The sequence below is a fragment of the Trichinella spiralis genome (genome assembly GCF_000181795.1).
Source record: "Trichinella spiralis strain ISS 195 chromosome Unknown Scfld4, whole genome shotgun sequence".
NCBI lineage: Eukaryota > Metazoa > Nematoda > Enoplea > Trichinellida > Trichinellidae > Trichinella > Trichinella spiralis.
The window spans coordinates 11,237,277-11,252,275 of NW_003526943.1; the positions used below are offsets into that span (position 1 = coordinate 11,237,277).

Here is a 14,999-nt window from a genome sequence, read left to right on the forward strand (position 1 = left end):
TCAAATAATTCACCAGATGAAAAAACAAAAATTGTTGTTTCTTTCAATCTTTTTTCTTCTTATCACGATGAACAATCTGAAAAATAAAATTCAAATTCAAAAATATTTAATTTTTAATGGTATTTTCTGATTTTCTTTCTATTTAAATAAACATTTCATATGTTCATATTTCAATGCAGCAAATTCTCAGGCATATATGCATAGGCAATGCATTAAAATAGTTCAAATTCAAAATATATACCTGAAAAGACTTGGATAATGCGCACAAACAACGATTAGATTGACTATAATAGCCGAGTTGGTATTTTCCAGCTTTAACCAAAAATTTGCCAAGAAACAACACATTCTGATAAACGCCTTTTTCACTCTTCCGATTTACCCATTTTGATAATACATACTTCCAGGCCACTACATCCAAATCAGAAGAGAAACCAACCTACAAGTATACCAATAATGACTTATTAAATAATAATGATATTATGAATAAACAAAACAAAACAGTTTACCTCATACAAACCTATCCAATCTAAAATGCCTGCTTTGTAATTCTGGGGTTCGAAAAATGTGCAAATACTGTTCTCGTTCACATACCAGGATTTGTTGAATTCACTACCATCTGCATTGCAAAAGTAAATTTCTGGATTTGACACACTCAACGGACACTGAAGAGTAACAAACGAATTATGTAATTAATTAAATCAAAATATTATTATTAAAAAATCAGATGACAATACATGATATGTAAAAACTGTTTCTAAATAAATTTTAAAAGATACTTGAATTTTAAAATCGGCCAAAACTGCTTTGTGATCACTGCAAAAAACGTGCTCAACAGAGGTATACTTTTTAATTTTACAATTCGGAACATGGCATGAACTTTCACAACAATGATCAGCGGTTCTCCACAAAATTCGATCACAGTAAGAAGGCATGCGGCTAAAAATAAAAATTTTGTTGTCTTGCTAATACCAAAAACAAAAAGATTTACATCAAAAACTGTTTTACCTAAAATTTCGCTCATTTTTTTCTCCAGGTTTAAATTTATACGTCGGAGCAAATTCAATTTGCGCTTCATTAAACTCTTTCAGTGCAGCATTTTCACTCTTACACTCGTTCAGCTTAAAACATTTCCTTTCAAAACTTATAAATCATACTTTTAGTACACAAAAATCAGTACTTGATCATATTTCAATAATTCTGAATAGTTTTTATTATCCAAATGCCGTTTCACTTCCTCTTTCGTTAATCCGTCCACACGAAAATTCAAATCGCCAAACCAAAATACAAAACTGAAACCATTCCAATATTTTAAATGCATTAACATGTTAACATAAGTTTAAAAAAATTTCCGTCCATTACTCTTCAGATGTTAAACTACAGTTTGGTTTAAAATTGCATTTTCTCATCACTTCTTCGCATTCCTTAAAAAACTATTAATAAACAAATATATAAAATGAATTTCAACAATTCTTACAATTTCACGCCGTGCTAACTTGTTTGCATGCGGAGTGCAATGCGAATTAAGAAAAACAGTATGAGTTCCATTGGCGAAATTTAAATGAATACACAGTGTTCCCTTGTGCCCCTAAAATTATCCTATTAAAAATTTTTAAATCTATTTATTTTTCTAAATTATACCGATAAACCATAAAAACCACTTCGAATGTATTTCACCTGCACTGATTTTACCAAACTCAGCAAGTGTCGTTTGAGGAAAATAACCGATGAAAGCCCCATCATAAAAACGCCAGATGGCTAAAGAAACATTGAAATAAAAATGGAATTAAAATTTTTTCAACATTCATACATGATTGCACGTCAGTTGAGCAAAACCATAACTATTCAGGAAATCTTTAAATTGATTGCCCCAAGGATTGCCGACCCAGAACATGTTATAAAGATATTTCAACGATAAAAAATTCCCTTCTTGAAATCTGAAAATTCAAATTGTATAAGCTAAACATATTTAAACAGTAGCATAACAAATGATTCATTGATAAGCTACATTATCCATGATTATTAAGACTAACAATTTACATTTTAATCGTAGAACATTACGGATACTGTTTTATTAGCTGGTAGTATAAATTTACCCTATCACAATGATATCGAGCTTTTCAACTTCTCCAGGACTCATGTGAAATTCTGCAGGAGATAATATACCAGGTCGGAAATTAACTTTATTTACATTCCATGTCATAATTCGCATACTAAACAGCAGACTGTCACAGAAACTATATATTTAAAAAATTACTTACTTTAACGTTGAAAATTCATCTTTTTGAAACGACGACATTATTTCAAAAATTATTGCGCAGCCAACACCAAATTTTAACCGTCACCTTCAAAATGATTAATAAAACCAAAAATATTTCCTATAACAATAATAATTTTAATTATACAACACATTCTAAATAATATTCCGGAGATAATCATTGAAAATTACAATGATCTGACAAAAATATAATAAAGAAAACAGTCAGCAAAAATTAACAAGAAAAAAACCAAAAAATTATGTTAAAACACTTTAAAATATTTAATAATTTGTAAATATATCATTATTTAATACCTAAATAAAGGAAAAAAAACAATTCTTACTTAACAACGGTGTAGAAGAAAACACTCAGTTCCTTTACGCTATTACAAATCAAATTCATTACAGTAAATAAAATGCAGGTTTTATTTTTATGAATGTAAATAATCACGAAAACTTACAAATTTATTTGATAATAATGCAATAATTAAAGGCATGAATTGGACATTAATATATATTTTATAAATATATTTAATTTTTAAAATATGAAAATTTTATTTTAAACGTAATTACAGTAATTTCTTTGAAAAATAAATAAAGGAATAAATCCTAATATAACTCCTTTTTAAATTTGACAACAAGTGAAATATAAAGGTTGTTTTTATTTTTTTTTGCTTCATAAATAGACCGTATTATTAAACTTGATTATAATATAAGACAATGTTTGTCACGTGATGTTTGATGTGCAATTGCGTGTGGTGCCTGATGTTTTCAAATGCATTTTTACGTTGCTGACAAATAAATCATTTGTTGTGGCTGATATATTGTGAGTTTAAATTTTGTATTTTGCTCCGTATGCTTAGTTTGTTGTTTTTTGTTATTTTGTCTGTTATTTTTAATTATTTTGTAGACCCTTTTCTTTTTTAACGAATCACAGACGCGTAAATTAAATTTCGAACAAAGTGCTCAAGCAAGCAAATAAGTGATATTCTATTTCATGTAATTGTTCATTTATCAAAACAATTAATTTTCTTTTTTTAATTGTTTATTTTTATCCCTTAAATTTTTTTGAAGCTAGCTGATGAAAATAAGATAACTTCCTTTAACGAATTTGCTTGCTTGCTTATATTTTCAAACATTGCTATTTCACACATTTGAATTTTGATGTATAATAAAACATGCAAAATATTGCAAAACATTTAACTTTTCAGATTTATTTTGTTTTGATTTTTAATTTTTTAAATTATTGTTAGGCATGTAATAATTTTTGTTTGTTGCGTTGTACGTTGTTATCTAGTCACAGTCGTTTATTTAGAAAACAAGTAAAATTGGACCACATTTATTCTTCCACGTCATGAATTTTTTCATCATTTCTGCATTCTTTGAGTTCTTGGTATTTTTGATAAAATTCAATTGATTCAACATTGCCCAGAATAAATGTATGAAAGCAGCACTGTTTTAATTATTTAGCATCAAGTTTATATTCTTAAAACTGTGTAAACAAGAAATTGAATAATTTTTATAAGCAAAGTTTGTTTTTTATGTTATTCCAAAGTGCTTCATCATCAGTTTATATTTTCGAATGATGAAATTTGTTAAATATTTATATACGCAATGGATTCAACTTTTTTTAATTTTTGAATTTCGTGTATATATATATAAGCAGATATGTGAGATGTGTGATTCATTGCGAAAAAGCATTGACCAATTTTCATGATGTAAGCGAATTTGATTAGTTTGAAATATTTTGAGAAGTTGGCAGTTTGTTAGATTATAAAAACACATTGTTGCAATAATGATAAATAATGCCTGAATTTTTCTATTTGCTGTCTTTGCAGTTTAATTTAATGTAATCTTATGCAGGAGGTGATTAATTGAAAATTTTAATCATCATACTTTTTTCCATGATGATAATATAAATATATTTTTTATTTTAGGTAGATCGTGAAAATGTTGCATTTTTATCGCCAATCTACTTTGCCAAATTTGCTTTCTGTAAGTTTATTTGTTATTATTTTCAATTTAATTAACTTATTATTTTTTGAATTGTATCACAGATACAGAAAATTTTGAAAAGTATGATTTATTTTAAGTTATTTATTGTAAATATTTTTGTCTTAATGTAAAATTCAAAATTTTTTGTTATTTGAATACGAGGGTTTATTTTTGATTAATAAAGAAAGAAAGGTGATAGCATTTATGCCTGTATTGCATTTATTTTTATAATGGCAATATTTTTGAGATGAATTGAAAATCGACTAAGGGAAATGCTTGTTTTGCAATCAAAGATACGATTTTTTTTTAGTATTTTGATAAAATAACCATGTAAGAAACACGTTAATATGAATTATTCGAAATGCTGACCGTTCGTAAATTTGAAACTTGCCACTGAGTGTTAATGTAATAATTTTATTATTGTACTTTTGAAATAGAGCTTTTTTACAAGTAATGAGAATATTAGGTAGGCTGTTGCTTTATTATTTTGAATTTCAGTTCGAGCAGTTGTTATCAATGTTTCGTTGTAGGGATATAAGAAAAGTTGAACATTTAATACGTGTTCACGTGTTTTAACGTGAAGCTACTTGTTAATTTGATTAACTGTCCTTGAATTGATAATTTTAATTTTCCCCTCAAATTTGTCAATTTGAAAATGTTTTTTTTCGAAACAACGCTTCACTTGAAAGCAATAATACTCGTCGTTTATTTATTAATTGGCTGATGGCAGCTTTTTTGAAGCTGATGAAAACCAATCTTCTCACTGATTTCGGCCTGCCCATTGGTCAGTAATTGCAAATTGTTTACACTATTTTGTTATTCATGACAAATAAATAATTTGAGAAGGGCGAAAATTTATCCACACTTTTTGCATATATATATATTTTGTACATATAAGACGGTGTTTTTTATGGTTTTCTCGATTTCAGTTATCTTAGATATTCTAATGTGTAGTCAGTGTTTTGTACTTGTACGATGTGTAAACAACCAGTATTTTATATTAACTTATCACGTGGCTTATCTCAGGTAAAATAAAAGGATTTATTATATATTTTTTTCGCATATATATATATATAATGTTGAAGCCATTTTCTGATGAGTAGTTTCAGTTATAATAATAATAATTATTATTATTTTGTTCTCTTTCCTTTTCCTGAAAATGCGTTATTTTTAGCAGCGTGTTATTTTGGCCACCAGTAGACATGCTGGATTTCAAGAATACGAACAAGCGCCTTTGCATGAAGAATGGTCTAAATTAGCTAAGAAAGCTTTAAAAGGCAAAGATCCGAGCAGCCTGATTCATCGAACAGCTGAGGTTTCGCTGCATTTTTGTTTTAATTTAGTTTATTCTGATATCGGAAAAAATTATTTTCATATTTCAGGGAATCAACTTGAAACCTATTTACACTAAAGCAGACAGTGAAAATATTGAGGACGAACTGCCGGGTGTATTTCCATTCACTCGGGGTCCATATCCTACTATGTATACCAGTCGCCCATGGACTATTCGTCAATATGCTGGGTTTAGTACAGTAGAGGAGAGTAATAAATTTTATCGAGCTAACATAGCTGCTGGTCAGCAAGGTTTGAGTGTTGCTTTTGATCTTGCAACACACAGGGGGTATTTTGTTTTGATGAAATTTATAAAAACAGAGATTGTCAGTTATAATATTCATTTTAAGTTATGATTCTGATAATCCTCGAGTGCACGGTGATGTTGGCATGGCTGGTGTTGCTGTAGATTCTGCGGAAGATATGAAAGTAGACGTTTTATGTTGAATTATTTTTTTAAAACATTGCTTTTGACATTGAATTCATATGCTAGGCACTGTTTGATGGAATTCCGTTGCAAAAAATTTCTACCAGTATGACAATGAACGGTGCTGTGATACCAATATTGGCAATGTTTATTGTGGCTGCCGAAGAACAAGGTGCTAAACAAAGTGATTTAGCTGGTACTATACAAAACGACATTTTGAAAGAATTTATGGTTCGAAATACTTATATTTACCCTCCTGACCCATCTATGCGCATCATTGGAGACATATTTTCTTATATTGCAAAGGTGAACAAACAGTATCCTTTTTGAAATATTAATTGACGATCATATATGTATGTAATTTTATGTTGTTTAGCATATGCCAAAGTTTAATTCAATTTCCATCAGTGGTTACCATATACAAGAAGCAGGTGCAGATGCAGCTCTAGAATTAGCCTTTACATTAGCTGATGGCATAGAGTATATACGCACTGGTTTAAAATCAGGGCTTCATGTGGATGACTTTGCACCACGTTTATCATTTTTCTTTGGAGTTGGCATGAATCTTTATATGGTTTTATTTTTTTGTTTATTACATTATTTTATCGGAAAGATTTTGTTCTGATTTTGAAAGTTTAGGAAATTTCAAAGTTGCGTGCTGCAAGACGACTGTGGTCAACATTAGTACGAGAAAATTTTCATCCAAATAAGGATCTTTCTCTAAGATTGCGCACTCATTGTCAAACAAGTGGATGGTCTCTTACTGAACAAGTGATTTTTTTAAATTACATTTTAATTATTATGCAAACAATTATTCAATAAATAGTTATTAATTGTGAAATTTATATAAAGTACAAAATAAAGCATTTAATTGCTACAGAATAGTGAAGATGTGTTTTCAATAAAGATATTTAAATTGATGAAATGAGGAATATTTTTCTTTTTATGTGGAAGTCGGATTTTAGAAAACAGCAATCAATTGTAAAATTTTCTTAGTAGTAGTAGGAATGGGTTGTTTTTCATTTTTCAATTTTAGGATCCATATAACAATATAATAAGAACTGTAATCGAAGCAATGGCTGCCGTTTTTGGTGGAACTCAGTCTTTGCATACGAATTCTTTTGACGAAGCTTTGGGCTTGCCGACGGCATTTTCAGCACGAATAGCTCGTAACACACAAATTATTTTGCAAGAAGAATCCGGCATCCCAAAGGTAATGTGTGTGTGTAATTTGATTTTTAATACAATCAAATATAAGAATATGTTTATTTTTTTTGTTTGAATTTTAATTTGGAAAACAATTCAGGTAGCAGATCCATGGGGTGGATCCTATTTGATAGAATCTCTTACTAATGAACTATGCAAAACGGCCGGAAAAATTATCCGAGAAATTGAAGAAAGCGGCGGCATGGCAAAAGCGGTTGCCAGTGGTATGCCTAAATTGCGCATCGAAGAAGCTGCCGCAAGGAAACAGGCTCGCATAGATTCTGGTCAAGGTAATTTTTGTGAAATTGATCATTTTCATGTTTAAAATTTTTCAAATGTTTTTAAAAACAGAAACAATTGTTGGGGTTAATAAATATAAGCTTGATCCGAAAAATGAGGAAAAAGTCGAAGTGCTTGTGATTGATAACACAAAAGTACGCGAGACACAGATTGCTAAGTTGAAAAAAATTCGAGAATCACGGGATTCTCACGTTGTACAACGTGTTTTGGAAAAATTAACCAAAGTTGCCTCCACTGGCGATGGGAATTTGTTGGAAGTTGCAATCGAAGCATCCCGTGCTCGTTGTACAGTTGGAGAAATATCCGATGCTATGGAAAAGGTTTTCTTTGCTTTTTCACGTTAGTTGTGTTCTTTTTTCAATACTCTTTTTTCAAGGTCTTTGGACGGTATACTGCATTGGATCGTATGGTTACTGGAGCTTATAAAGCAGAATTTGGCGAAGACAACGAAATCAATGCAATTATGGCGAAAGTTCAGGTTCGAATTTGACCAATCACCTAACAACGATCGTAATCAGTATTATTATTATTAATTATTCAATATTTTAAGGCTTTTGCAGAAGTAGAAGGTCGTCAGCCGAGAATTTTTGTAGCGAAAATGGGCCAAGATGGACATGATCGTGGAAGCAAAGTTATTGCAACGGGCTTTGCCGATATGGGCTTCGATGTCGACATTGGTCCGCTTTTTCAAACGCCTGCAGAAGCAGCCCGTCAAGCTGTCGATGCCGATGTTCATGTTGTTGGCGTGAGCAGTTTGGCGGCTGGCCATAAAACCCTGGTTCCTGAATTGATAAAAGAATTGGAAAAATTGGGAAGGGGGTACGTTTCTTGATTTTTAATATGCTCAAGTTCAAATTCTCAATCCTTGAATCTGAATATATTCATTTCAGTGATATTGTCGTCGTCTGCGGTGGAGTTATTCCTCCTCAAGATCATCAGTTTCTGTTCGATCATGGTGTTGCTTGCGTCTTTGGGCCGGGCAAGTTTTCTCACTGCTAGCAGTTTGAAAATTTTCAAATTTATTTGTTTTTCTTTTATTTATTTCAGGAACACGCATTCCTGCTGCAGCTCTCGAAGTTTTGGAAAAAATTGAAGAAAGAAAAAGAAACTCTTTCTCCCGCGATTCAGCTAAAAATTAATTCAGTTGAAATTTTCATCAAACTTAACTCTTCTCAGTTACTGTAATTTAGAAGTGCAATTTCAATTCTCCTTTTACTTAGCATTTCAATTTACAACTTCAACAACTAACCAACCACATTTAGAAATACTTAACTTAGTTCTTGCCTATGCCAAATGGTGTCAACTTGATTTAGACCAGTTGTTCCCAAAGTGAGGTTCATGGAAGCATTGCTGGGGGTTCACGGAGACATTTTCAGATGTCCACTCCTTCATTTTATTTAATTTTAATTGAAATTGCTAAGAACTGTCCGACATAACGCGCCGTGTCGACGCTTTATTTACACATTCATTTTATTCAGTCTAACAACTACTCAGGTTCCAAGTCCCCTTACCGTACTCCCCCCCCCCATTTTCCCTGCACATCCAGTGAACTGTAAAGGGTCAACGGTAACGAGGGTTACCGAAGGGGTCCAAGGCGTTCAGCTTTGGGAATCGCTGATTTAGACTGTCACAGTATTTTTCAAATTGCTTATTGTATGCTAAATTTATGCATTGTTAAATGTATCTGGCGAGTTAGTGTGAGGAATTGAAAAAGACGTTGCTGAATTTATATGATTATTACAATGTGAAACGAAAATTGTCCTGAATATAATTTTGTTTTATATCAAATATTATTGAATAAAATGATCGATTCAATCAATACAATAAAATTATTCAAGTTAACAAATCAGTTTGAAAATGTTTTTCAAAATAAAGTTATACTTGAAAATCAACATATCTGTATTATACTGTAATATTGTTGAAACTTTTCCCATTATTGAAGTAGTGTTGGTCTGGTGTTTTTCCGTTGGCATTTTTGATTCTTAAATTAAATGTAAAGCGCAACAAAATGGTCATAGGCAAAGATGAGATACTTTCGAGATGCGGTTTAATTACGAAGGATATGGTGATGAATTTGACTACTGATGTGTCATTGAATTCGAAAAACGCTCAGTGGAATCGTTTAATTTATGTAAAAAGCGGAGCTGACGCGTTGATAGATACTCAGAAGCCTTTTCAGAGGAAATTCATTCGCAACAGAATGGATTTCAAAGAAGAATTTGAGCAATGGTGCAAGAAAAACGGCGTAAAAACGTTTAGCGTCAAGCCGGAGGCGGTCGACAATTGTGGCATCGGCATGGTCGCCACGGAAGATATTCCACAAGGGAAGTTGCTGGTGTTGGTCCCGAGGAAGGTAATGCTGACCACAGAATCTTGTCTCCAGTCTTGCCCTGCGATGAGAGATCTGCTCAAGGGGGATCCAATTTTGAGCAGCATGAACAACGTCTCTTTAACAATGGCCGTCCTTTATGAACTGTTTTTGGGTAAAAAGTCATGCTGGTATGAATATTTGCGCTTTTTGCCCACTGAATATTCGGTGCCGTTGTATTTCGACGAAGATGCGTTCAGCGTATTGAAATTTTCCGCTTTTTTCGACCAAGTGGTCAACGTCTACACGTCCATTGTTCGTCAGTACAGTTACTTTTATCAGTTGTTGATCAACAGAAATTCACCGTTCCGCGGGACTCCGTTCAAAGAGACCAATTTTACTTTTGAAAATTTTCGCTGGGCCGCCAGCACCGTGATGACGCGCATCAACTTCATACCGTTGTCGGAGATGAGCGTGGCTTCGGCTATGAACGAGGCCGCTTTGATTCCAATGTGGGATTTGTTCAACCACGAAATTCAGACGCTGTGCAGCGATTACGACACCGACACTGACTATGGGCGTGTTTTTTCCGTCAAATCCTGGTCCGCCGGCGACCAAGTGTTCATCCACTACGGTAACCGTGGAAATTACGAACTGCTCATTGGGGGCGGGTTCGTGGTCGACAACAACCCGTTCGATTATTTTCCGTTGAAGCTGAGCCTCGGCCAGGCCAGCGAAAACTACTCACTGCGCTTGGAAGTGCTGCAACAACGCGATTTGGCCGAGACCAAGGTCCACCGCATATGCTGGGCTGAGGACGAGATGTTCCAGCCGTCGATTTTGCAATTCGCCATCGTCCACTCGGCCGACGTGGCGGCGTTGGAAGAGATTAAGAATATGCCCACCGGTACGGCGCCGATCTCGGACCAGTTGCGGTTCAAAGCGAAATCCTTTCTCAAAAATCGTCTAAGTCTGCTGCTCAACACTTACGCCAAATTGCCTGAAGAAAATGACGAAAACCCCCATCAGAAACTCTGTCTCGTCTGTTTGGATGGTGAAAAGCAGCTTCTTCAGCACGCAGTTGACGTTTTGGAAAGTTGTACATTTCCTACGGAGATATAAATTGGTTCTTCCGTGTGATGAGTGCCACTACAACACCCCGAATGAAACTGTTGAACGGTTTACTCGCCATTATTGGTATTATTTGTATTTTGACCGTAAAATTTTTCAAACCTACCATCAACTCAAACAGCTGATTGAATGAAAATGAAGTAAAATCAAAAAATGTATGTTAGTATGATAGAATTTTTTTTCAAATTTTTTGATGCATTTCATTATATTGTTATTACTACTATTATTAGTATCTTTTGTTTTGTTATTTAGCGCCAATCTACCTTCTAGTATTACTGTAGCTTTAATTCAGGTACGAATAAAGTATTCATTAAAAAGGCAATTTTGAGCTGTCGTTTTTAATTTATTACTATTTTTTGAAATTATTGTAAAATAAAATTTTGCAAAGCAAAGAATATTTCTGTGTTCTGAACGCGTGCACAAAGGAGTCTTGGCACTTGTTCACGGCGTGTACGGTAATGCAGCTGAGTTGATTTTTGTGCTCAGTTTCAGGAACTGAAACTGTAGAGCAGCATCTTCATCAAAATTGCCATTTGCCCAGGGCGAGCGCCAAAATGTACTTGCTGTTATAGATCAGCAAGCATCATTTACCACCCGCCAGATGTTTTGACTAACGATTCTGATGCCTGATGGCGAGGGCATTTGCCATGGTGCCAGCCGCCAGCAGAGTTAAGCTCTGGAAGAGGTCATATGGCCCGGGTATATATATAAAGGAAGAGCCTGACCAAATGGATCGAGAGATAAAAAGAGCCAAACGTACAAATTCAGAAAAATTCACGTTATTGCTTGCAGTATTTGTTGTCTCTATATTTATTCGTCCGTATTGTCGTGTATGTTTGTGTATTAGTTTTGGTTAGACTGAATTTTGTCGATGATTCGATCTCGTATCAAGCGAGGGCATTCAGCTTAAGACCATTGAAGCGGTTTGTTTGAATCTACCTCTCAAAATAACCTCTGGGTATTTATTTACATGTTGAGCTTTCTGACGAAAAAATGTTTTTCATTGTTGTTTGTTGCGTACGGAAGCAGTCGAACATTATTCCTTTTTTATTGCAAACTGGGCGAAATAAAAATTATAATAACAAAAATATTGTGCAATTTGATTTATTTATTTACAAGTGCATGACATCTAAACAAGTGTTTTCATTCATTTTTACATATCCAGGCAAGCAATTGCAGTGAAAACTGCCTGCAGTATTAATGCATCGGCTGCCACTGCTGCATGGATATGATTTTCCATCATCCGGTTGACATTCATTAATATCAAAGCAGTGATTGGTCCCATCGCCAAAGTATCCCTTTTTGCAAACACACTTGTGCCCGTGCTCTTCGTTAATACAATCTGCATCCGGATGGCAAGGTGCTGCGGCACAAAAATCTGCATTTTTGCATATTGCACAACAATGACCCTCTGGTGTAATTTGATCTTCAATTGAACAGCTCAATTTTGGACAAGAATTTGTAGTATATGTGCATGACATGTCACCATTTTCACAACGACATTGAACGCATTGTTTCGGTGAAAATGCATCTCCATGTTTGTAATTTGCACCCATATAATGACAGTCTTGCCCACATTCTGGGCAACACTGTCCAGGACGTTTTATCAAATGATCACATTTTAATTTTGGACATCCCAACGCGTGACAAAACACTTTTCCCAAATGGCACGTGCACTCTGTGCAACTTTGTTGATCAAGCCAACGATATCCATCGTCCACTTCAGTGTCGTTTATCTAAAATGAAAAAATCTAATCAAAAAGAAATAGAATAATATATTTAATTATAATTCCGAATATAAATTTATCCTCTCATCACAACTTACAACACATCCACGTTGTCGAAGAAGGACACTTTTCAAACGTTCGTCCATGTCCTTCATGTTTTTTCGCAATCGTTTAAATTCTTCTTCCAAGTAATTGATTTTGAAACGCAAATATTCCCAACAGTTTGGACACTGGCCGTCGATTTTCACTTCGCTCGGTTCTGGCAAATTTACCAACTTCAGTGTGGCACCCTTTTCCGGCTTCAAATCCAAAGCAATTGCTTCTAAAATTTCCACCCTACTTTGCAACTTTTTGCAAATATTTTCCGCTTGCAACAGCGCCTCATGCGGCAATATCGGATCTTGCATGGGAGTTTCAGTGATGCGCTTTTCGAACGCGACCGACTTCCACTGATCATAATCTTGTGTACGTATGCTGCACAATTTGCCGGCAAGCGACTCGTTCGTGATGACGAACCGTCTGATTTCGCCGGCGAATTTCGAACTTCCCCTGCCCCGGTGACCGACGTGGGCGCTGGTCGTTTTGTTGCTTTGCAAAATTCGAAAATCAATTTCTGGATAATCCCCAACCACTGCTTCAATGCAGTCGATCATCAGGCGCAAATCTTCATTCACCAATTCAAATATGATCGTGTGCATATTTTCGTCGTCAAATTCATATTTCACATGCAAATTTGCTATTCTATATTGACGGCGCCAGTAGACGGTAAGTTCACCTGATTTAAATTTATTCACAATCAACAAATAATAAATGGTGAAATGAAATTTTGTAATTTTAATTTTATAAAAAAAACAATGAATTTTTGAAATTAAAAGTTAAATAAATAAATATATATTGTTTTTTAATTTGTAGTAAAATAGAAAATTAAAAGAAAAGAAAAGATCCAAAAAGTTCAATAATATCTTTAATAAGACTTGATGAATAAAATAATGCAAAAAAATTCAAGAAAAAGGTTTACCTTTCAATCCTGAGCTGTATAATTCGAAAACTTTCACGTTGCCAGTGCTGACGTAAAATAAAGTTCCACGGGTGTGTTCAATTTGTACAAATTGTAATAGAATGGAAAATTTTTTCGTCATCAACAATGAAGCCACTTCCGCTGTTTCAGATTTTGTCAAAGTGACCGGCTGGGATATGTCCTTTATTTCAAGTGTTTCACAGTGGATTATTATTATTAATATTAATATTAAGAGTGAAAACAAATGAAGAGGTAAAATGGAAAAATTCATTTTTGAAATTTTTATTTCACTCATTTGAATGATGAAAAGAAAAAAAGCTGAAAATTTTCAAGCTTGTTCAGTTGAAGCTAAAAGAAAGAACGAATTGGAGAAGAAGAGGCGGAAAAATGAAGATGGTGACACACAACGCCGTGGTTGATTTTGATTATTATTTTTCCTCCTCATAGCAGTGATGATGATGCTCTCCTGCCGACGAGTAAACATTAGCTGGTCATAAGCATAAGTCACAAGCCAACAACTCGCAGAATTTGCCCAACTTTCATCACATCGTTAAGTCATCTGCGTTTGCATGTCAGTTTTCTTCAAACCCACCATCCGTAAACTTTTGAAATTTATTAGAGAACAAATTCAGAAATTCTCTTGTTCCCATTCTTGACAACAAGCGTTCATCAAAAATTTAAGCTAAAAATTCATTTCATAAATATGATCATTGATAGATAGATAGATTGATTGATTGATGGGTTGATCACCTTCATTTTTCAACTTGATACCTTAAAATGGATATTGAAAAAAAATAATAAATTAGACAAATAATTTATACTCCTCTTTGCATTGTTTTTGATTTATTATTAATTTTTCTGAAAAAAATTTCTTTTCTTCATTGTTGATATTATTATATTTTGCTGCTGTGAAATCAGTTGGATTTCAATAATGCAGATTTATTTACACCAACCATACTCCTCGGTCTCTATATTTTAATATCATTTTCAACCTTTGTTGCATGTGCATGTTAAAATGAAAAATTAAATTTAAGAAAATCAAAAATGTATAAATGAAGAACAACGTTGGTAAAACAAAAATTGCCAACAAAATTTTTGTATATTTATTTTTTTCACATCATTTTCAATTTAACATCAATAAAATTGTTTCATGCGCAATAAACTGAAGAATAATGCAATCAATATAAAACTTTAATTGCGCGATAACAATTTTATTATTACCAATCATTGACATTTAAAGTAAATATTATATCATAAAATAAACATTTCCAAGTTGTAGACTTATTGTTCATCAAAATAAA

The 14,999-nt window shown here is 33.3% G+C and overlaps 5 protein-coding genes across 5 annotated transcripts; 2 read left to right on the plus strand and 3 right to left on the minus strand.

Moving 5' to 3' along the window:
• Positions 1-43: 43 nt before the first annotated feature.
• Positions 44-2,296, minus strand: Tsp_06539 (putative phosphatidylinositol 4,5-bisphosphate 5-phosphatase A). Its single transcript, XM_003378514.1, has 12 exons — positions 2,259-2,296; positions 2,094-2,234; positions 1,808-1,934; positions 1,639-1,755; positions 1,475-1,585; positions 1,360-1,421; positions 1,178-1,289; positions 1,006-1,118; positions 777-936; positions 507-662; positions 242-436; positions 44-76 (listed from the first exon to the last, which is right to left on the minus strand). Exons 1-12 carry the CDS (start codon positions 2,294-2,296, stop codon positions 44-46), a joined length of 1,365 nt encoding a protein of 454 aa, XP_003378562.1.
• A 1,815-nt stretch (positions 2,297-4,111) lies between these two features.
• On the plus strand, positions 4,112-8,607 carry Tsp_06538 (methylmalonyl-CoA mutase). Its single transcript, XM_003378515.1, has 18 exons — positions 4,112-4,120; positions 4,192-4,249; positions 4,348-4,376; positions 4,748-4,816; positions 5,204-5,275; positions 5,424-5,564; positions 5,632-5,870; positions 5,932-6,016; positions 6,075-6,314; positions 6,385-6,582; positions 6,660-6,779; positions 7,045-7,221; positions 7,315-7,504; positions 7,566-7,834; positions 7,891-7,992; positions 8,065-8,333; positions 8,405-8,497; positions 8,562-8,607. The coding sequence occupies exons 1-18, from the start codon at positions 4,112-4,114 to the stop codon at positions 8,605-8,607; spliced, it is 2,406 nt and encodes an 801-aa protein (XP_003378563.1).
• Positions 8,608-9,636: 1,029 nt separating this feature from the next.
• Tsp_06537 (hypothetical protein) lies at positions 9,637-10,927 on the minus strand. Its single transcript, XM_003378516.1, has 4 exons — positions 10,843-10,927; positions 10,611-10,772; positions 10,187-10,562; positions 9,637-9,961 (listed from the first exon to the last, which is right to left on the minus strand). Exons 1-4 carry the CDS (start codon positions 10,925-10,927, stop codon positions 9,637-9,639), a joined length of 948 nt encoding a protein of 315 aa, XP_003378564.1.
• A 34-nt stretch (positions 10,928-10,961) lies between these two features.
• Positions 10,962-11,563, plus strand: Tsp_06536 (hypothetical membrane protein). The gene is made up of 4 exons (XM_003378517.1): positions 10,962-11,019; positions 11,184-11,245; positions 11,342-11,421; positions 11,461-11,563. Exons 1-4 carry the CDS (start codon positions 10,962-10,964, stop codon positions 11,561-11,563), a joined length of 303 nt encoding a protein of 100 aa, XP_003378565.1.
• A 502-nt stretch (positions 11,564-12,065) lies between these two features.
• Tsp_06535 (putative von Willebrand factor type C domain protein) lies at positions 12,066-13,969 on the minus strand. Its single transcript, XM_003378518.1, has 3 exons — positions 13,699-13,969; positions 12,779-13,455; positions 12,066-12,689 (listed from the first exon to the last, which is right to left on the minus strand). Exons 1-3 carry the CDS (start codon positions 13,967-13,969, stop codon positions 12,066-12,068), a joined length of 1,572 nt encoding a protein of 523 aa, XP_003378566.1.
• Positions 13,970-14,999: the final 1,030 nt, after the last annotated feature.